The sequence below is a fragment of the Orycteropus afer genome, unplaced genomic scaffold (assembly GCF_000298275.1).
Source record: "Orycteropus afer afer isolate SDZICR_OR568_19922 unplaced genomic scaffold, OryAfe1.0 scaffold00498, whole genome shotgun sequence".
NCBI classification, from domain to species: Eukaryota; Metazoa; Chordata; class Mammalia; order Tubulidentata; family Orycteropodidae; genus Orycteropus; species Orycteropus afer.
The window spans coordinates 1931662-1953641 of NW_006922085.1; the positions used below are offsets into that span (position 1 = coordinate 1931662).

Below are 21980 nucleotides of genomic sequence, written 5' to 3' on the forward strand. Positions count from 1 at the left end.
TTGTTGAGAAGCCTAGAGCGGAGCACTGCCTGGGTTCTGTCCCAAGCCTCCAGGGCTTCCGGCCGCCCCCAGTCGGCTCCCGGGCTTCATCTGGTATCCCCAGAGCATCAGAACAGGGAACAGCCGCACCACTGGCCGGGCCTTTCTCGAGGCAGGGTGTTCTGATCCCAAGCCAGACTTGATAGGAGGTGGGCTGGACATAGGACTCTCATCCCTGTTCTCCCTCGACAGTTTTTTCTGCGGCTCAGGAGAGTCGAGAAGACAGTGGCCTTGGGAGGATGGGACGATGGTCCCTACGGGGAGCGAGCTCCATAGGCCCTGGGCAGTAGTGGACTATCAGATAGCTGCCCATAGTTTCCACAGGCCAAGTGAATGCTCCACCCTATCAGCCCTCAGGCTCAGAGTGGTCCTGGAAAGATGACACATAAGCCCTACCCTCAGTACATTCCAGCCTCACACTGGTTTTATCTAAGCAAAGAATGACATCCCTGAGTTTGGAGGCCTAGGGCTTAGGGCCAGTACCTTGACTAGCTCTTAGCTCCCAAGAGCTGAGGGTCAGTTTTGCCCCTGGGACTGCAGAATATAGGAATTTTTGAGGTCCTGATGTTTATAGACAAATGACTAACACCAGGGACTAACAAACCCTTTTCTCATTCCCACATCTGAGAAGTTATCTTTGAGGTCCACCCTGAGAGAGTTGCATCCCTGGTAAGTTCACCTGGGCTGATGCAAGTCTCCATGTGGCCCATGGGTTTTCACCCTATCTTTAGCATATCTTTTCCCTTCCCCAGGAGAACCTTTATATAGAGCTTCATAATTTAAAGCTGATCTGCTCCAGCCGAAGGAGCCCCAGAAGGAAGTCTTTTGTTTGGGCCTGTGTGGAAAGCAGAGGTGTTCACAGAAAGGAGAAATCAACACACAGGGCAGCAGAGAACCTTTGTGTGATACCCACCCTGCACCCTCTCCCCAGCCCAAGGAAGCCTATTTTGGTCACAGGCAATGGCTCTCTCTGTGTTGGCTGACCCTGGGTGGGTTCCAGCTCTATGCCCAAATCAAGACAACAGGAATCACTAGAACAGCCCAGGACCTCCTACCCACATGGATTTCTACAGTCCAGAGGCAACTCTCCCCCTTACCCCCACACCAAGGGGCCAGAGAGAAACATGCTGTGGTGGGATTATCTTCACTCAGCCAAGTCATGGCACTGAGCACAGGCCTCTACTGAATCTGTTCCCAGACTCCCCCTTCCCACTATTTTCCAAGGGCCCTTTCCAAGTAGGATAGAGGAAGCAAAGGCAAGAGGGTGGCCAGAGGCTTTGGCAGGGTGACGTTTATTTGCCGGTATCTGCAGGCACACAGTTAGCCCACCAACCTTCACACACACACACCAGAGCAGACCCACAGGCATGCAGGGAGAAGGGCAGGACTGCCATGGAGTGCTGAGAAGGGACTGGGATTGGTATGGCAGCCTGCCCAGACTAGTGGGGTCTGACAATGGGTACCTGCCAGGAGCATCCATTAGGGAATTGGGGGGCCTTGTTCTATTTCCTCACCCCAACAAAAGCAACTCAGCACAGCTCAGAGGTGCCTGGGCCTCCCTCCAAGCCCTGAAGTAAGGGGAAGTGGGCTGTACAAAGAGAGGGGTTCCACTCCATTTTGTTAAAGTGGGGGGAGAGGGGGAAGAAAACATGCCTGTGTAAAGGATAAACCCTCAGATCAGACTATGGGGCACTGCTATGAGATGGAGAGGATTTGAGGGCTGAGCCTGAGGAGGAAGGCATTTGAGAAGAGAGAGGAGATATCAACCTTCTGTTTGGCCCAGGGTAAGGACCCAGCTGGGCTGGAGTACTGGGTACTAGGCCTGCACTCTGCCTTCCCAAGTCTCACTGTCACATCCTTATTGCTCCTTATACACTTAGGAGACTTGGGGTCTAAGGCAACCCTTTGCAGGACCCAGGATAGGAAATGACACAAGGATCTTGAGATGGTCTTCCAAGGGCCAAAGATGGAAGCTTCTACTGTCCTACTCACTCTTTTCCACTTCTGAGAGTCCCCATGGGTTCTTGCAACCAGTCTTGTCTCAAAGAACACTGCTCTAGATTTCAACATCCTCCATTTCAGCCTGTGTCCACTCCTAGAGCATGACACATATCACAGGCACACATCTTCATGTGCAGGAGCCTAAGAGTGCTGACAGGGCCTCGCTGGAAGGGTAGGTCTCATGGAAAATCCACCTGAGTTTGGGGCCTAGGAGAGAAGCAGGCCCGCAGGGCCTAATGGGGTAATTATGAGGCAAGAAGGGAAAGGAAGCAGGGCACCCCTGAGTATCCCTAGAGCAGCATCCCACAAGGAACAGAAAACTGGTGAAGCTAGCAAAAGACTGAAAAGCCACAAAGAATCCATGCAGGGGCTGGGGCCCACCCTGCCTCTGGCCTGCCCACCACTCACATACATACACACGGGAGACGAAACTGCTTTCCCGTGGCTGCAGGGTATGCCCCACACTCAGGGGCAGAGGGGCAGGTCAGGGAAGGGGGCATCATGCCAGTGACTATGTACAGTGAGAAGCCCCCATCCACTCTCCCACCCTCCTGCCATCCCCCACCTTCCCAACCACCAGCCTGCCCACTCAGCTGGTCTCCTTCCTTTGAGATGCCTGGGCACAGCCAGCAGCCTCTTCCCCCTTACTAGAGGGTACGGCCTGGCCTGTTGCACTCTCTGGGGCTGTGCTGTCCGGCTGGGCCAGAGCCGGCTCAGGGGTGGCAGCTAACTTGGGGGCCGATGTGGCACTGCTTTGGGTGGTGGGCATGGGGCCCTCTTCTGTGGCTGGTGTGGCTCTCCCATCAGTGGCTGGAGTGGCACTCCTGTCAGTGGCTGGGGTGACACTCCCATCAGTGGCTGGAGTGATGCTCCCATCTGTGGCTGGGGTAATGCTCCCATCAGTGGCACTGCCATCTGTGGCTGGGGTGGCACTACGGTCTACGGAGGCCATATTCTCACTCTTTGTCGCAAGAGCAGCAGCACCCTCTGCTGTTGGTGCTGGGGCGGCCCCACCTGCAGCTGCACTTGTGGGCCCGCCTGCAGCCCCAGGGGTGGCAGTATCTGTGGCTGGGGCAGACTGGGCTGCAGCAGTGCTGGACTGCTCCGGTGCCCGGAGCCGTTTCATGAGGGTGGTCACTCGGACAGCCTTCTGAAAGGAGGATGGTGGGGAAAGGCTTTCAGAAGCTGGACTCATTCCCTGGTAGTAGCCAAACCCAGCCTCTTCTGTGATGCCCCCAGCTGCCTCCAAGCACCCTAGAGCCAAGGACCCAGCTGCTCAGCAAGCCTGCTTTAAGGCAGTGACCATGGCTGTAGCCATCCCTGATGACCGAAGAAAAGTTTGTGTGGTGTAGGCAAGAAACAATGAAGCAAAGAAGTATTTGGGGTCAGACCAGGAAAGAAAGCCATCCCAGACTTACCTTCCACTTGGCCCTGGCAAAGTTCTTTTCAATCTGGGCACAGACACCATCCTTAATGTTCTTGTCAGAAGCAGCATTGCCAGAAATCCTAGAAAAGATTCGAGTGTGTCTGGGCCTCCACGGAGACTCTGCCCACCACTTTTCTGTGGGATCTAGGGACTACCAGACAGAGCCTCTGGGCTGGCCTAATGTCTGGGTGCCCCCCAACACACACCCACTCAAAGCCTCACAGATGGGGCTGCCAGGTGTGAGGAGGTCAGAGGCTGAGGGAACTATGGTGTTAATCTTATCTTCCTCCTCCCACCTACTTCTGGGCCCTGCTCACCATTCATGGGAGATGGCCTCCTCTGCGGTGATCCGCTGGTCTTGCTCTACCTCCATCAGCCGAGTGACCAGGTCTTTGGCTAGGGACAAAGCCAGAAGGGGGCTATGCATGGGTGCCCCATCTAACTGTCTAGAGGTGGGTGAGCAGGCTATGGGGCAGAAGGCGAGTCCAGCAGAGAAGGATGTGAACAGCCACCACACACACACACTACACTCTACTCACATGCGGGGCACCTCCTTACCCGCCTGTGAAATGTCATCCCAGTAAGGAGAGTCAAACTCATAGTCGCCAGCCAGGATCTTGCGGAAGAGATTCTTGTCATGGTTCTCATAATCATCTTCTTCTACCTCTTCATAGAAGGGTGGGTTCCCTGAAAGCCTGCATGGGGATTGATGGGCAGGGTCACCCCAGAAGACAGACACAGACTCCCACCCTGCCTAGCTGAGAGCCTACTCGCCTGCCCATACACTCACAGGATGTACATGATGACTCCAATGGCCCAGCAGTCCACAGGGCGTCCGTATCGCTGCCGGCCCACCACCTCTGGGGCTGGAAACAATGTCCATCTGCTGGTCAGTATTGGGCCTGGCTGGGCCCGCTACCTGCCTGGTACTACACATATCCACTTCCTGTGATGGGGACTTCATTCTACCCTACCCAGAACAGCTCCTTGGAAGCTATCCCCAATCCCATCCTGCCCCTGTCCCTCCAACTGCTTGCCCAGATACTCGGGGGTCCCACAGGGGTCCTTGATGAGGCCATTCTCCAGCTTGGCCAGATGGAAGTCACTGATGACGATCTTCGAGTTCTTCAGCCGGTTATAGTAAACCAGGTTCTCCAGCTACTCCAGCCAGGAATGGTATGAGGATGGACAAAGGAAGACATCATCAGGGCTTTAGAGGCCAAATCAAGGCCCTAAGGTGTTGCCCAGCCCCAGCCTGGCAGACCACTGACTTGCTGACCATGGCCTCACCTTGAGGTTCCTGTGTACGATCTTGAGTGAGTGCAGGTAGGCCACAGCCTCCAGGACCTGCCGCACCACGTTGCTTGTGTCTCGCTCCGAGTAGTAGCCCTGGTCCAGGATCCAGTCAAACACTTCCCTCCCCGTGGCCCTGAGGGACACCAGCCCCTGAGCCCAGAGTGGGAAGGATAGGGGTGGGGGAGAGTGCTTGGGAGGGCTGCCTGCACCAGGCAGCTGGCTGGGCAAGGCACAGGAACCTGGGATCCCAGGGGTCCAGAAAGAGGGCTTTCCCAGGGTAAAGAGGGTAGGGCAGATGAAGGCTCTGGGCTCTGGGAAATCCTGGGACCCCAGACTTGCACTCACAGCTCCAAGAAAATGAAGTACTCCTTGCGGGTCACAAACACATCCACCAGTTGCAGGATGTTGGGGTGCTTCACCCTGGCAGCGAGTTAGTAGTTAGAGGTGGGTGAACCCCTAGGAGAGGCTCTGGTTGCCTCCAGAGGCTGCAGCACATTAACTGGCCAGAGGTTGATATTGTCTGGGGCCACCTGCCCTCCAAGCCCTTCCCTGCTATCTCCTATCCCACCCTGTCCCCAAGCCTCACACTCACATCTTGAGGATGCCTATCTCATTCTTGGCTGCCTTCCGCACCTTACGGCCATCCCGCTTCTGGAATTTCTTGCAGGTGTGCAACTTGCCTGTTGTTTTGTCCTTGGCCCGGAAGATTTCACAAAACTCCTCACTGCAGTTGGCAGACACCCTACTCAGCCTTGGCTGCTTGTGGGCTGCATTCCACTCCTCATTCCTCAGTTCTAACCCATCCACCCCTGCCCACCAGGCCCAGCACTCACGTTTTGATGACCTGTCCCAAATCATATCTGTCAGTCACCTCTGATGGCTGGTTATAATTCTTCTTGTCACCCAGAGTCACACACCCAAACGGCATTGCCAGGCCCTGAGCTGTGAATAGAGTGGCTCTAGCTCAGTTGTACCATTCCTCATGTCTCACAACACAGGGGCTGCCTCTGGGAGAGCCTACGCTGGCTCAGGCCAAGCCAAGAGCAGAGACCAGGAGGAACTAAAGGATAGGCAGACCCAGATTCTACCCTTGCTTTTCTGGCCACACCCCTGGCTACTCAGTTTGGCTGTTTGGGCTACAATACTTAGGGAGAATGTAAGGGTAGTAGTGGTTCAGTGGCAGAATTCTTACCTTGCACGCAGGAGACTTATGATGCTGAACAGATTTCCATGGAGCTTCTACACTAAGACAGACTAAGCAGCAAGGCCTGGAGATCTACTTGTAAAAATCAGCCAGTGAACCCTTTAGACCACAATGGTTCCATCTGCATTTGATCTTGGGAATGGTGCAGGACTGGGCAGTGTTTTGTCCCATTGTACATGGGATCTCCATGAGGCTGATTCAGTGGCAGCTAACGCCACCACCAATGACAAATGATGAAACTGATATATCAGAGAGTAGTTTGGCATTATATACATTCAAAAGTTGTTTATCAAGAGATCTCTTTGTTAAAAAATCTCTTTAAATTGCAGCTATTTCATAGATGAAGGGGACTGTAACCACCACACATCATACTGGTGAGATAAAACTCTGAGGATGCCAAGTGTAGATGAAGATGTGGAGAATATAACACTGCTGGTAGAAGGCAACTCTCCCCTTTGAAACACAGTTTGGTAAAACTACTAAAGTCAAACATACTCTATGAACCAGCAACTGCAGTCCTAAATATATGCCCTATAGACACATGTATATTTGTGCATCAGGATGCTCGTACAACAATGTTCATAGTAGCAATATTCCTAATTGCCCAAAACTGGAAACAGCCCAAATAGCCAACAACTAAAGGATGTCTTGTGGCATACTCACTGCCATCGAGTCAATTCCAACTCCTAGTGACCCTATAGGACAGAGTAGAACTGCTCTATAGGATTTCCAAGGCTGTAAATCTTATGGAAGCAGACTGCCTCATCTTTCTCCCATGGAGTAGCTGGTGGGTTCAAACTGTTGAATTTTGGTTAGCAGCCAAATGCTTTAACCACTGCACCACCAAAGCTCCTTATTGTGGCTTCTCACTCACTGCCATAAAGTCGATCTGACTCAGTGACCCCTCACTGGCCTTCCAAGGCTATAAATCTACACAGAAGCAGACTGCCTCATCTTTCTTCTGCAGAGCAGCTGGTGTGTTTGAACCACCAACCTTCTGATTAGCAGCGAAATGCCTTAACCACTACACTACCAGAGCTCCCAATATTATACAGCAATGGACATGAAAGGACTATAGCTATACCCAAAATCCTTGGGTGGTGAATATGATTAAGTGCTTGGCTGCTAGCTGAAAGGTTGCAAGTCTGAGTCCAGAGGAGTGTTAGAATAAAGGCCTGGCAATCTACTTCTGAAAAACCAGCCATTGAAAGCCCCATGGAGCACAGTTCTACTCTGACACACATGGGATCACCATGAGTCAGAATCAACTTGAGGGCAACTTTTTTAATAGCTATACCCAAGTGTATGGTGAATCTCACAAACACAGTATTAAGTGAAAAAGACAAAAAGAATACATACAATATGGTTCTCATGTATATGGCATGAGTTCAAAAGCAGGGGAACTAACCGATGGTGTTTAAGGATATGTACATAGTAGCAAAACTAGAAAGAAAAGGTAGGAAATAAGTACCTAGGTCAGATAATGGTTACTTCAAAGAAGAGTGATGGGTATTGTGCTATTTCATTTAAAATATATATATATATACTGGTATACACTCACAAACATTTTTCTGAAGGACATCTAAGAAAACAAAATTTTCTTTGGGTCAAAGAATTTGGTGGCAGAGGGATTTTTGTCTATTAATTTTCTGTTAGATTTTTGTTACTATATGTGTAATTATTTTAATAATTTTTTTGGTGGAAATATACACAACAAAACATATTAATTCAGTGACTTCTACATCTACAATTCAGACATTGGCTACATTCTTCAAGTTGTGCCACCTTCTCCACACCCTTTACCAAATTATTTCAGTCATTAATAAATTTTTTATTGATTTAATGAATACTGCACAGGCATGATACTTGGGGATTCTTCAGAGGGAGAACCCCATCTGGATGGAAAAAGCAGGAAAGGTTTAAAGAAGAGGCAGCATTGAGCCTGGGCCTTAGAGACTTTCAGAGAGGGGTTTGCCAAGGAAGCATGCAGGGGTGATAGCAGGAGGAGGTAGACAAGCCTGTCCAGTGCCTTGCTGCTGGAGCCCACAGGGGGTCTGGCCAGAGCTGGGTGTTCCGAGGCACCAGGGTGGCCAGATGCAGTTGGCTTAATGGGTCCACGCATTCTGTGCTCCTGGCAGATAGTGCTCCCTGGTTCTGCAACCCTGCCAGTTACAGCTTAATCCTCACCTGTGGTGGTAGGTAAGCTGACTTCAGCACCCAAGGGAAAAGGCTCTCAAAGCCGTTGCTCTGCATAAGCTTTGGGAGTGGGGCTTGGTGATAGTCTCTAGACCTTTGCAGACTTGACCCCAGAGCCTGCCTCCACAGTGCCTTGTCAGTGTGACCCTCACACCACAGCAAGCTCTATAGAGAGGCTGCCTTGAATCTGCCTCTGGTGACTGTGCATGTTCTCCCTCCATACTGATTAGCACTTGCTATGCACAGGTACTGGGCTGGGGCCTGGGCAACTAGATGCTCCCCTACCTGCAGGACGCCTTGGAGTAGTAGAGAAGAGACACCACCCTTCCTCTTCCCAGAGGGGTCAGTTTGGGCCAGAGGGACTCTGTCAGCTGGGATCAAAGGCCAGGGCCAAATAAGCTCCTAGCTGCTGCTCATTTCTCAGGTGGAGCGGCTAGGCACCCACTTCACAGTTCTCAAGTTGGTCTGCAGCACTAGGGAATAAAATTCCATCATTCCCTCATCTGAGTTGCTTAGGCTCAGGAAATGCAAACACATTTCATCAGCATCATTCAAGTCAGGGCTTAAGCCATCTTGTGAGGCATCAAAGAGGCAAACAAGAGAAGCTTTGAAAATCATCCCCAGCTGAGTGTCTTTGCCACCACAGCCACAGTCCGGCTCCTGTGTCTGTGGGGAGGAGAGTATGGCTGGAATCCTGCTCCAGCAGCTGAGAGCAGTGGCACAGCCTCCCACCACTGCCAGCCGCCTTGCTCTGTGCCATAACAGTCTGGGGGAGAGGACAGCATCAGTTTTCTCAAAGGCTCTGGTGGGCAGCAATTCCTTTCCCAGGATGGGTTCCAAAGGCCATGCATGGAGCAGGAGGGTGATACCTCAGTCTGCAGGTTCCCCAGGAGGAGCTGGGAGGGACCTATGTCCCAGATCTGTTGCTCTGCTTATATCATTCCCTTTGGCAGGAATGCCCTTCCCCCAAAGCTTCCTATCAGAATCCTATGATTTGTCACAGCAGAGATATTTATAACATAAAAAAAAATAGGCAACTATCTAAATGTCCAACAACAGGTGATTTGCCAGTTTGACTGCATCCACTCAATTGCAGAAAGTGTGGGCCAGGGTGCTGCCCACCTTGCTTCCTTTTGGAGCAGCCTGTCTATGAGTGAGGTACTGAGGCCAGGGCTGAGTATCTTTTTTCATTGTGATTTTTGACGTTATAAGGTTGTTTGTGCAATACAGTGTCTAAAACAATCTTGATGCTCCAAGGCCAGACTCAAAATGTCACTCCTCTGAGACACCTTCCTCAACCTCCACCCCACCCCCAACACCAACAGTTCCTTGCCCTGCAGGGAAGGTGTGGGAGGTTTTGTGTATGCATGTCCCCAATCCTAGCCCCAGCTTTTTGCAGCCATACATATGCACTGGTCCCCATGGGGGCCCAGGGCTAATTCACTGGGAGCTATGGTGGCATAGTAACTAAAGCATTTGACTGCTAACCAGAAGGCTGGTGGTTGAAACCCACCACCTACTCCTCGGAAGGAAGACTAGGCAATCTAGTTCCATAGAGATACGGCCTCAGAAACCCAAAGAGGGATCGTATGAATCGGATTCCACTCGACAACAGTGAGTTTGATTTTTTTTTGGTCTCCACCACAGAAAGCCAGTCTTCTGTTCATAGTCAGATAGGCCTGGAACCACATGCTGCAGGACTGATGGTTGGAGCTGGAGCAGAGGCAAGAGCAGGGACAGGGGCAGATCTTCCCCCTCTCCCACTATGGCTAGCTACCCTGTTCACAGCCAATTACTGCTCTTTCTCACCAGTCCAACTGCTTGGGAATGCCCAGAACTAGCTCCAAGGTAGAGAGAGGAGAAGGAGGGGGCCCTACTTCTGATTAGTGCCTTGGTTCTCTCTGCCCCTACCCACTACACCATCTCTTTCCCATTGCAGCTGTCTGGAAGGCTTCAGGTGTATGCAGTAAGCCTCTGTTGCTTGTTTGTATTAGAATGGGCTTTGTATTTCTCACCCCTTGTACCCAAGACCTAATCCCTGAGAAGAGAAAGCTCTCCTCAAGACAACACGTGAACTCTGGTAGCACAGTGCCTAAGGCACTTGACTGCTAATCAGAAGGCTGGCGGTTCAAACCCAGCAGCCACTCCTTGGAAGGAAGATGTGGCAATCTATTTCCGTAATGATACTGCCTCAGAAACCCAAGAAGGGGTCGCTATGAGTCAGGTCTGACTCGATGGCACATAACAACAACAACAACGAGGCAACACAAGACCTAGGCTCTGTCTCAAGTCCACAGCAGGACATGGAGCACAGGAGCCATATAGCAGTTATTTCCCTGGAGATGTGACACACCCTCCACTGACTGCAGAAGAACTGAACAGAATGCAGGGGAAGGGGGCTGTCCAAAGGCAGCCTGGGAGGACTGCAGAGCCTGACCATGCCACTGCCCACTAGCTGGCTCTCAGAAAAGCCTCAGGGCCAACCAACCACTCCCTAGTTACTGCTTGTCTCTTGGGCCTGACCACTGGAATAGAGCCTCAGGCAACTGTTGAGTAAACCTCTGCCTGCTGTTCCCTGGTAATAAATGGTCCCCATGGGGCCGTACCTCAGCCTTAGAGCAAGTCTGGCCAAGGGAAGCCCAAGTAGGACAGAGGCCAGCTCAAGAGGCCCAGATACCCCACATTGAGTCCTGCCCCTTCCTCTACTGCAGTAAGCTAGTTCAGGCACCATCTTTCCTCATAATTAACAGGAGCTTCCCATCACCCTGGTCCCCTACCCCATGTGGGGCTCCAGAGCTTGCAGTAAATCTAGAGAGTTCAACAGGCACCCAGGAGGCCTTCAGCTGCCTCCCAAAGACTGTGGGCAACACCTCCCGATTTAGTGGCAGTTGTGAACACCAGCCTATAGGCAGCCCCTTCCCTCCCTTGCTCACTCACTCAGTCTCTGGGGCTGGGACTAGGTTTCCTGCTACAATGCACATGCCTAGGCCCAAGCCCTCCCCGGCCCATAGCTGAGGCTTCACTGGAAGGGCCAGGGGAGGTGAAGGCCTTACCTGAAGAGTTTGTGTCACCAGGCAAGCCAAGCTTCTAGCTCACTATCCAGCAGCTTCAGGGAATTGGGCAGGGAGGTACCCTGGGGCCTCAGCCTCCAGCTAAACCATGGATGACAACAGTCCATGGGGTTTACTCTCCTCTTTCTAAGAAGGGAGTATGGAGGGGGAGGGGTCTCTTCAGTCTTAGGGGTGGACATTCAGTCCAGTGCTTCCTCTAGAAAGTTGACCCCTCAACTTGCAGGCAGAGCCAAGAGCAAACTAGTTCCTCCCAGGTACCAGGGGTCCCAATCTTTGAACCCCTGCTTCCCTGAGGATGGAAGAGGGGAAATGCAGAGGAAGGCACTGGAGTAAAAGGTTGCTATGGTGATGGAAGTTTAAAAACATGGGGAGGAGAATAGGAGAGGTATTGGTCAGGCCCCCTCTCCAATAATTCTAAGACTAGACTTTGGCCTGGTTCCTTCACCACTAGGGAGGTTCTCTGACATGAGCCCCATTAAGGAAGGGGAGGTGGGGATACTGAGAGACTTTAGAAAAGAGAGAAAGGAGAGACATAGGGAGACAAAGGCAGAACTTGTGATGGAGGGGAAGCAAGGAGGAAACAGAGGAAAAGGGGCACAGGCACAAAGAGGTGAGTAGGGGATTCTGAAGGGGCCCATGGGTGCCCACCAGAGCCCTAAGGCTTCCATGGCCATGTGCTCTGAACACATGGGCCAGAAGCTGTCCATGGTGCTTGGATCTTTTGCACCAAATGCTTCTATATCCTGAGGAAGAAGTCAACTGTTACAGCCCCCAGCCAGGGCAGCTCTTAGTCCCTCTCCCTGTCATAAGGAATAAGGTAGATTCAGCAAGCCGAAGGCACAAGGATGGAAATGAGGCTTGGAGACCTGGCTGCCTCCTTTCACAGCCCCTCCTCTCATCTGAGGAGGCCAGGCATCCTCATTTGCCGCCCTCTCCAAGGCCTTGGATCCCTAGGACCTTCCTGCCCCTGCAACTCAGACTAATTCCCCTGTAGTGGATCCTGTCAGGAGAAGGCCAGAAGCAGCATTCCAAACAACCCAATCTGATAACAACTGCACAACCCTCCCCCTATGCCTCAGTTTCTCTGGACAGAATCAAGGACTCAGTAGCATCCTCCCAGGACAGAGGACTACCTGCCTGCCTGTGAATGATGGCCAGGACATGGGGCTATAGAGGGACAGTGGCAAATATGTGAACAGACAACCTAGGACACTGGGGGCCCATCTCAAATGCTGTAAAAGAAAGGGAGAGAGACCCCTGACCCACCCTGGGACCAATCTGGCACTAAGGAAGAAGAAGACACCAATTTCCCAGTTGAGGAAACTAGGGCCCAGGAGGCGGCTGGAGCTGGCAGGAATCAGCTGGGGGGGGGGACTGTGTTTTAGGTCTCCGCAGGTGGTCCTGGGAGGGGGTCAAAACCTAGACCTGGGAGGGGGATCTGGACAGGGGCTGGAATGGTATGGGCTCTGAGCTATTGATGAGGGACAGAGGGCCCTGCTTGCTCCCTAGGAGGGAGCCTTGTGGAGCAGGCTCTACCTGGTGGGGTGGGGGTGGGAAAGAGGTTTGGACAAAGGCAGTTTGGTAGAGCTGGTGGGGGGGTGAGACTCAAGAGACCAGGGTCTCTGCCAGACACTACAGGTTCAGCTCATACTGTCTCATCCCCAAGTCAGGGGCCCTGCTCCCATCCAGGTGCCACCTTGACCCCCTTCCCCAGTGCTGCTCGTCTCCGCTGGCACAGCACACACATGCATGCGGGAGGCACACGTGTGAGCACCAAGCCCCGCACCTCAGCGGGAACATGTGTCGCCCCCACCCCTACCACGCGCTGTGCCCTAGACCCCCAGCTGGCCTCCACGAGAAAACTCGGCAGCTGGAACTAGGATTAAGGGGCTACGGTCCCCAGAGGTTTGGGGCCTCCTTCTCCACCCCGCAGCAGCCCCGCCCAGCCCCCTTCTGTTGTCGCCAATAAAGAACTCTCGGTTGTCATGGAAATTAGTGACTGCTTAGCTGGAGGGAGGGGGCTGGGGGCAGCTGGGAGGGGCTGAAGCAGCTTTGAGAGTGGGGAGGGACGACTCAGCCCTCGGCCCCCACACCCAAGAGACACCACAAATCTTCGAGGGTTAATGTTTTCACATTTCAGAGCCCATCGAGATGGAGTGGGGGGAGGCGCGTGGGGTATTCGCCAGGACTTAAGTCGCACAGGCCCCACTTCCCCCGGGACCCCCGAAACGTCCGAGGCGAAGGGGAACTTTAGACCGACCCCGCACACCGCCCCCGGGTCTGCAGAGCCCGCGCGCTCAGCCCCCGCCGGGACCCCGAGCTCTCGCGGCGCCCCCGCGCACTATGCGCCGCGAACCTCGAACCGGCGGGACTCAATCCCCTAGAGCCCCCAACAAGCGTTCGGGAGGCTCCCACCCCCTGCCCCGGCCCGCCCCGCACCTGCAGCGACGGTCCGTCACGGGGAGGAAGCGACCGCGGGCTCAGCGGGGCGCCAGGCGCTCCGGGGGCGGCGGGCAGAATCCACTCGGGGCACGCGGGGCAGACGCGGCGCCAGCTGCAGCCGCTCGGGCTCGCGAACCTCTAGCATCGCCCGCCGCTCGCCGGCACCAGATTCGCACCCCGGGCCGGGGGCGGGCTGGGGGCGGGGCCTCCCTCAGTTGGCCCCGCCCCTGGCTCAGGAGGAGCCTGAGGCCGGGATCCCACGCGTTGGCCGGCAAACTCTGATGGCAGCGAAGCTGTTGAGCCGGTGAGCGTTAGCCTTCCTGGCCCTGGCTGGGCTCTCAAAAACTCCCTTAGGCCCTTGGACTCCCGATCCGGCAACGAGGGCTGGAGAGACCTTCCTATGCACATTGTAGGGGCAGGAGTTGAATTTGGGGAGGAGGGGGAGCCTGAGACCTGGAACTGCACAAAATCCCTTGGCAGGCAGTAGTCCCCAGGGTATGGGGCACTGCCCAGCTCCCCAAATTTGACTGAATGGGCAGAACCACGTGGGCAGTCACTAGGGCAGACTGCTCCACAGATTGACATTGCCTGGCTAGGAACACATGGAGTGTGTGTGTTGGGGGGGCGGTTGAGTAGATTGTCAGTGTGCAGTGTAGGCAGAGCGTCCTATCCCATCCCACGTCCCAATCCTGCAAGGCCAAAGTCTTTTCCAATCCCAAGTCCCAGCCTAGATGGCTGAGCCAGTTTACCCTCTCCTATGTGGCAGGAGCTCTGGTAGTGTAGTGCCCACCAGAGGCTGGAGGTTCAAACCCACTAGTCACTCCTTGAAGGAAGGTTGGGCAATTTACTTCCGTAGTGATACTGCCTTGGAAACCCAAGAAGGGGTCGTTATGAGTCAGGTCCTACTCCACAGCTCACAACAGCAACAACATGTGGTACAGAATTTCCGAAGCTATAAAAGTTACCTACAACATGGAGTGGATTCTGGTTTCTTCTGAGTCTAATCAATCTCAAACATATCATGAGCACCATCATCCTAAGTGGCCTGGACTAGAACACACAGATATGGGAGACTAGTGGCACTGAAGTGCCCTGCCAGGCCTGGCCCCTGGCTGGAGGAAGCGCAGAATTGCCAGCAAGAAGCGTTGAAGGAAGTCCTTGGCCATTTCTCTGTCCCTTGTTGGGAAGGCAGATAGACCCAATGCCTGAACCACCTCTTTCACAAGTCCTGAGGACCACCCTGAAGGCCAGATTTAGGCCTCTCAGGACCTGGAGCTGGACTCAACCCCATCCCATCTTACTCTTTCCAGTGGGTCTTCTGACCTGGCCTCTGAAAAGATGGAGTCATCCCTAAACCCTCAGCCATGTTGAATGGATTCCCAAATGAGACTTGGTTACCCTGCGTAGTTCCCATGGCTGATGGCAGAAGGGACTGCTCAGCTTAGGAAGCTGAGACTGGGGCTAAGGTTGGGGCTGAAAGGCTAGCCTGAGGAATGACTACCTCAAACAGCCCCCTCAATATCTTCTCTTCCAAAAGGGGTGTCAAAGGGCTCTTCACATCTTTCCCTGGCTTTGGGTCACCTCCTTTAGGCCTTTGGTTCTCAGTCATAGCACCAACTCCACCACTGGTAAGAATCTCCTGGATGCTGGGCATCTGCAGGGCAAAGCTGGCTTCTCATCTCAGTTATTCAGTTAATATCTGCAGAATGAATGAATGGCCTGGCACTCAGTTCTTTATGTTGTCTGCCCAGTGTCCTTGAAACAATAGGTCTCTGAGTTGTATGATGCAGCTGAAGCATATCACACATTTTGTGTCTTTGCTGAAGTCATGGCTATCCAGGCAGTCAACAGTGGGAAGCCTGGGGGCCAAGGAGAAGCTGGAATGGGGAACTTAGAGGCAGGGAAAAGGGTGACTCCCTGGATCTCCGCTGCTGCTGGCGGTACTCCACCTCTTTTTGGTCCTGTGCACACTCCATGTGTGTGTGGGTGAGAGCACGTGGCAGGGTGTGTGAGCACACGTGTGTGTGTGTGTATGCTCTTGTGCTGAGAGAGATGGCAATAGCACAGTGTGTGCAGTGGTGCTCAGGGGCACGTGTGTCTGCATTCTGTGTGCACCCAGGCATGCTTGCTCGCACGTGTGTGTGGATGCTGTAGCTAGTCCCCAGAGCTGCTGGTTCTCCCCACCTCCCTTCCTGCCTGACAGGACTGTGGAGGCTGAATCTGGGGAAACACCATTAAGGTGTGAGAGAAGGACATGGAAGGGACTAGACCATGCCCAGGGGCAGGCAGGTGCTGTGATAACCCTACATAGTTGGTTGCACCCAGTACCCCATCTCAGGGTATCCCTTCACAAATGCGGGTAGGGATAACCAGATCTTTGCCCTCTGAGAGGGTAACCTGAAGATGAGAACCCAGGGTTGTGGCTGGGGCATGGCTTGTCCTGTCAGCCCCCTGGCAAAGAGGCACATGAAGGGCAGGGGTGACTCCAGTGTTTTGGCTTCAACCTCTAACTGCCCTTCTGGCAGAAGGCAGGGGGCAGAGGGTAGCAGCACCAGCTAAATGCTGTCCTCTCAGCTCTTCTAGGCCTGGATTGGGTCAACGCAGAGCTTCATTCCTATCTCCACTATTCTGAGCCAGATGGAGGCAGGGGCCATGGCTTCTAGCCACCGTATTGGTCAGAGGGGTAGTGGGAGGCCCCTCAGCCCTGGCAGAATTAAGGACAAGAGCAGGGGCAATCGGCATTGGCATTTTCCAGTAGCCTCTGTGAGGCCTGTGCCTGGTCACCCTGCAGACAAGAGGCTGCCCTGGTTGGGGGACTGAGGAGAAAAAGGGAGCCCAATGTTCACAAGTCTGGATTTAAACAGAGCAATACAGTTGGGTCCAGAACAGGATGTGAACCTCTGTATACACTCTGGGCAGAGGACAACCTAATCCCTCAACTCAGGTTGTACCTTCAAGCCACAATCCAGGACTTAGCTGCCCCCCTCCCACCCCGGGACACCAAACACCAGCACTCCCACACCCTTACACTTTGGCTGGCCAACAAGAGCTCCTGCCAACCCATCATGAAACTCTAGGCAAGATTCAGTCATCAGGAGGCCCTGTACCATCAGGCCAGCTCCCTAAGAACCCTAGACTCTGGCAGAGACTCGTCCTGGGGGCAGCACTCGAGGCCCGCAACCATTTTAGTAATTGCTTGGTTGTTCCTGTGGCTGGCTTCAGCTTTTAGAAGAGGACCCAAGATGAAGGAGGGCAAGCATCTTTTCATCTAGAGCTTGGGGAGTGGGCTCCTCCACCTCCACCCCTCCCCCAACCTAGCCCCATCATGACTCACTCTAGGCTGTGTGGTTTATTACATTATGTTTGAAATTGCCATGGCAACCAGCTGGCAATCAAGGGTAATTGCACTTGTCACCAGGGCAACAGGGCAAAACCCGCACCAGCCACTCTCTGTGGTTGCCCTTGGGGTGCAGTAAAGGTCAGGCCAGACCAGAGCCAGTGTCAGCCAAGGCACTTGGAGCCTCTCCAGAAAGGGCAAAATTGCCATGGCCCATAGAATTCATGTGCAGAGGCAGAATATGCTTTAGTAGTGCCAGGGCCCCCACCTCAAACCCCCTACCCAGACCCCAACTCTTCCTACACCACCCTTTGCCCAAAACACACTGCATTGCCCACGGAAGCAGAACCAGAAGTTTTATGTGCTCACAGATGGTACTTATAGATGGCCCATGGGCCCTCCTCCTCGTACTCACGACGGCTGAGCCACAGGCTCTGAAAGGAGTCCCGAGATGCCATGATGGAGCCCCCAAGCCAGGCAGCAGCAGCACGGTGAGGAGAGCCTAACACAGTTGCACCAGGGCCTAGCTCCTGTCTCAGGCGCTCGGGAAAACCATTCAACAGGGTGCTGCCACCATCCAATACCACGTTGGCCAGAAGCTGCTCTTGTTGCTTGGCCTCCAGCCGGCTGATGCTTAGGAGGGCCAACTGTGGGAGGCCTGGCTGGTTGAGGCCTAGCAGGTTGGGCTGGAAAAGGGCCTCAGGGCAGCGAAAGCGCTCAGAGCCCAGTGTGATGACCTGCTTGTCGGGGAGAACAAAGTCCACCCTAGCCTGGGCCTGGGCACAGGCCATCTCAGCTGCCATGTCCATGGTCACATAGCAGCTGGCCTCTTTAATCTGGTTGACCAGTGCTGCCTTGGGCGGTGAGTGGCCCCCTGCCAGGAGCAGCTGACTCAAGTATTCAGTGAGGTCACAACCAGCAACATCCAGCCGATAGGTGTCAAGTGGGGCCAGGTCTCCAGTGAGAATGGGTGCCACATAGGAGGTGCCATAGCCACTGCCCAGCACCAGTCCAGTGGTGCGTCCATAAGCGTAGAGTGCCAACAGGGCCTGATGCACTGTCTGCATGGCAGGCACGTGGAAACGCTCAAAGAGTATCTCAGCTACCTTTTCTCGGTTGGTGCGTGGTGAAATGGGTGAATCTGCCACGAGCACAGCCAGCTCCTCAGGCTGCACACCCAGCCTACAGTAGAACAGGTGCTGCCACAACACTTCCAGTGCATCCCAGTCAGAGACCACACCTCGGTTCAGCACTGGGTAGGAACCCTCTTGATTGTCAGGTACCATATACCTGGGCTGGCCCTGGGCTGATTGCTGCAGTAGCTGGACACGTGAGGGCACCACGCTGAGGGCATGGTCCTCTCCAGCCAGCCCACATTTGGTGAAGCCTGTACCTGTGTCTATCACTATGGCTGCCATATCCTGGTAGGGGCCCAGGGAGGGGTGGCAGATCACTGGGAGTTGAACTGGCAGAGCATCCATGGTGGATACCAGCTCATTGCAGGTCCCTCGGAGTAGGCCGAGGTGTGCAACCACTGACGAGTGTGTGATGCCTTCAGGTGTCATCTTCAGCCGGGTACCCTGGGGCTCAGTGCTCACCATGGCCATAGGCAAGATCTTGTAGCCAGTGCCAGATGTGGTGAATGTGATCAGGGAAAGCTGTTCCTCCTGGGTCCTGGGGGAGCTACCAGATGGCCATGTGAGCCGATGCTTGCTGGAGCCTTGAGTGGCCCCAATGCTGACCTTCTCTCTGCTCATATAGACACAGGTCTCCTGAGGGGCCAGGGGCACCCGAAGTACCCCTGCATGAGTAGGCAGGCCCAAGGACTCACCTTCCTGAGACAAAGTGGAAGCCTGTCCAGGCTCCTTGGTGATAGGGTCCCCTCTTGAGGGAGTGAGCTCACTGGTGGAGAGGGGTTCTCTGGAAGAGGGGAGCTGCCCAGTGAGAGTTACCTGCTTAGTGGGGGGGCTCTGGCCAGGAAGAGAAGGCTTCAGGGTGGAGGGGGCCTGTGTCTGGCTGGTGTAGAGGACGTGACCTGTGATAGGGGGCTGTTCAGTGGAGGGGGGCTGGTCAACTAGAGGGGGCTGGCCCACAGAAGGGATCTTCCTGGCAAGTGGGGACTGCTCAGCTTGTGGGGGCTGACCAGTGAGGGGGGCCTTCCCAGCACCTTCAGCTAGAGGATTGTCAGGGTACACAGTAATGACGTCTTCCCGCTTATGACTGCTCATATCCTCCTGGAGCAGGGTTCTGGGCACCTCCTGTGGATTGGCTAGTGGAGCAGGCTCTGGGGTCTGCTCTGAGTTCATCCACTGCAATTTATTGGTCTGCACAATGGAGGTATCTGGCATCCAGGAGGTGTCCAGCATCCAGATGGTATGATTAGGTTCATTTTTCTCTGCATCAGATTTGGACCAGCCAGGACTGGGGATGTGGCTCAGTATCCTGTCACCAAATTGGAGTGGCATCCCCAATGGGACAGGCCTAGTGAGCATTCCAATCCTGATGGGAGTCTCTGTACCAGGGGAGTTCTGTGACTCCAAGTTGAGCCTGGCCTCCTTGGGAAGTAGGGCTACCTCTCGATAACTGCCAGATGAGAGGCTAGAAGGCACAGGGCTGGACAGCATGGGTGTGGTGGACCAGAAGCTGGAGCGATTGCTGTCAGGGGAGTGGATGGGCATGGCCAGTGATCGCATATTCTCAGGGACGTAGATGGGTGGGTGGTTGGGCATGAGGCCTACCAGTCTTGCCCGTGAGCCCATGGGGTCATGGCACAGCAGACCCATCCTGGTGTTGCCTGTGGCCATATCAAACACAAGCACATGGTCTTCCATGGCTTCCCGGAGCTGGCAGGTGGGAGTACAAGACAGGGGGATCTGCACAGCTTCCCTGAGAGACTGGACTGGATGCTGCCCATGGCAGGTTGCTTGGTAAGCAGACAGTGGTATATTGGTGCAGTTGTTGTTGCAGATGTTTAGAAGCTGCTGGTCTGACTGAGAGCTGCAGCCCTCCTGGCTAATCCTCTGGGGTTTGGGGGTGCCTGGGGGTTCTGGGCCTAGTGTTGGCTTGCATGATCCAACCAGGGGCTTCTCTACCATGTTCTCAGGTTGCTCGGGTAGATCTTGTCTTCTAGTAACCTTGTGCTCCTGGGCCTGGTCTGGGGTGCCTATTGGAGTGGATGGTGGGGTGAGAGGCTCCTTCTGGAAACTCACTGTGTCCTGGTAGGCTTTTTGCACTTTGGAAGACTCCAATGGGACTGACTGTTGGTTGCCACACTTCCTGAGCAGGAGATCTTGGGACAGATTTTTAGTGATGGCTATGGTGTCAGTCAGGTGGTCAAGGGTGCAGGTACAAGGTTCAATCACAATGGGCTTTGGGGCCACATCCAAAGCTGGAGTAGTAGCTTGAACTGGAACTGAAGGAGGCAGCGACATAGAAGAAGCTGTAGCTTGAGCTGGACATGGGCACTTGCTTTGGCCATGACCTTTGGCAGGAGCCTCAGCTGGAGCTGGAAGAGGGCCCTGGACTATAGCTGCCCCTTCCTCCTCTGAGGGGAAGTAGGGTAACCACCGGCTCTTCCTAGTGCCAGAGGGGGCCATCTGTTCAGCGATGCCAGGACCTTTGCCCCAGCCCACCAGGACTTTGGATGGGGGCTTGCCCTCCCCCCGAACCTGCACCTGAATCCGGGGGTGGCAGGGTCCATGCTGGGTCGTGTCAATGATGCTGCTGCTGTCACTGTGCACACACACAGGTAGGGCCAGGGTCCCGTCCTCCATGATGAGATGTGGCTGGGCTTCCACGATGAGGCTCTGAATTGGGCCATTGGGGGAGAGACTTGGGGCATCCTGGGAAGCCCACTTACAACCCCATTGGGAGCTAACCTGGGGAGGCTCCTGGCGTAACTGGTGAATGGGCTCAGGGGTCTGAGCCTGAGAGGCTGGGCCATAGGCCCCTTCAATAATGGCCTCAGTGGACAGTGACAACCCCTGCCTGAAGTATAGGGATCCTGAGCTCATCCATGGCCTCTGAGACTCTCTGAGGCCACCCTCCAGCTGCTGGCTTCCAGCTGAGGGGAGGATTTGGGGGCCCGATGGATCAGGGCCCCCCACCTTCCTGGTGCCTTCCATAGTCCTGCTCCATGCTCTAGGTGCCCTGCCCCCACTTTGTTGCCATGGCAATCCCACACATCACAGCCCCCAGTGACCTGGGGATAACAGAGTGTGGGAAACCAAGGGCCCCCACCCCTTAAGGAATGGGGGCCTACCCAGTAGGCCTTAGGAGGCAGAAAGACCCAGGGACCCTAGCGAGGTCTGCCAGCTCCAGGTGGGCTCTTCTGCCCTTACCAGCCAGGCAATTGCTCTGCCCAGGCAGCCTCAGAGTGCAGACAGTGTACCTAGAGGGAATGGGTAGTCCAGTGTAAGGCCAAGGGATAAAGGTGCAGGGGAGACTCTGAGGAAGCTCCTGGGCTCCCAGCCCACCCAAGATGCTCTTTCTTCTCATTTCCTATGTAGCAATCTGAGACCTAAGCTTTGACCCAAGAATGTATGTGGACAAGAGGCCTTTTAAGAGGCCAAAGCCCCTTCACCACTTATTCCTAGGAGACAGAAGGCAGTGAGGGGCCCAGGCTCAGACCCAAGATACCCTCCCCCGCATTCCCCAGCTTCCGCTCCAGGGACAGCAGATTCTTGGCAGTCTCTGCTGCTCCAGATGGTTCTGTTCTGCTTGTGCTTCATCGAGCCCCCTCCCCAGAGCCACAAGTCCCTGAAGCCCAGGACCAGTATCCCAAAGAGGGGAGATGGGGATGGCAAGGGCAGGGGTGGGGCCTCTGTTCAGAATACTCAAGTCAGAATATTCTAGCTCTTATCACATTATGTCAACTTCACCTCAGTCAGATGGGGGGCAGGGCAAGGGCACTGGGCGTAGGGCTAGGCTACAATGGCCACAGAGTTAGATAACTAGCCATTATAGGAC

At 54.3% G+C, this 21980-nt stretch overlaps 2 protein-coding genes across 2 annotated transcripts; both read right to left on the minus strand.

Annotated features, from left to right (window-relative positions):
• Positions 1-2629: 2629 nt before the first annotated feature.
• On the minus strand, positions 2630-5690 carry CAMKV (CaM kinase like vesicle associated). Its single transcript, XM_007955358.2, has 11 exons — positions 5596-5690; positions 5355-5486; positions 5108-5182; positions 4757-4895; positions 4504-4624; positions 4257-4332; positions 4025-4161; positions 3784-3862; positions 3459-3546; positions 3079-3190; positions 2630-2979 (listed from the first exon to the last, which is right to left on the minus strand). Exons 1-11 carry the CDS (start codon positions 5688-5690, stop codon positions 2630-2632), a joined length of 1404 nt encoding a protein of 467 aa, XP_007953549.1.
• An 11687-nt stretch (positions 5691-17377) lies between these two features.
• LOC122151507 lies at positions 17378-21136 on the minus strand. The gene is made up of 2 exons (XM_042782887.1): positions 19043-21136; positions 17378-19000 (listed from the first exon to the last, which is right to left on the minus strand). The coding sequence occupies exons 1-2, from the start codon at positions 21134-21136 to the stop codon at positions 17378-17380; spliced, it is 3717 nt and encodes a 1238-aa protein (XP_042638821.1).
• Positions 21137-21980: the final 844 nt, after the last annotated feature.

Coding starts and splice junctions, on each gene's coding strand:
- CAMKV (XM_007955358.2), bottom strand. CDS start 5,690: ATGCCGTTTGGGTGTGTGACTCTGGGTGACAAGAAGAATTATAACCAG. Junction 5,183..5,354: donor GAGATAGGCATCCTCAAGAT/GTGAGTGTGAGG, acceptor ACTCGCTGCCAG/GGTGAAGCACCCCAACATCC. Junction 4,896..5,107: donor TACTTCATTTTCTTGGAGCT/GTGAGTGCAAGT, acceptor GGTGTCCCTCAG/GGCCACGGGGAGGGAAGTGT.
- LOC122151507 (XM_042782887.1), bottom strand. CDS start 21,136: ATGGAAGGCACCAGGAAGGTGGGGGGCCCTGATCCATCGGGCCCCCAA. Junction 19,001..19,042: donor AGCCCCCTATCACAGGTCAC/GTCCTCTACACC, acceptor TCCACCCTGAAG/CCTTCTCTTCCTGGCCAGAG.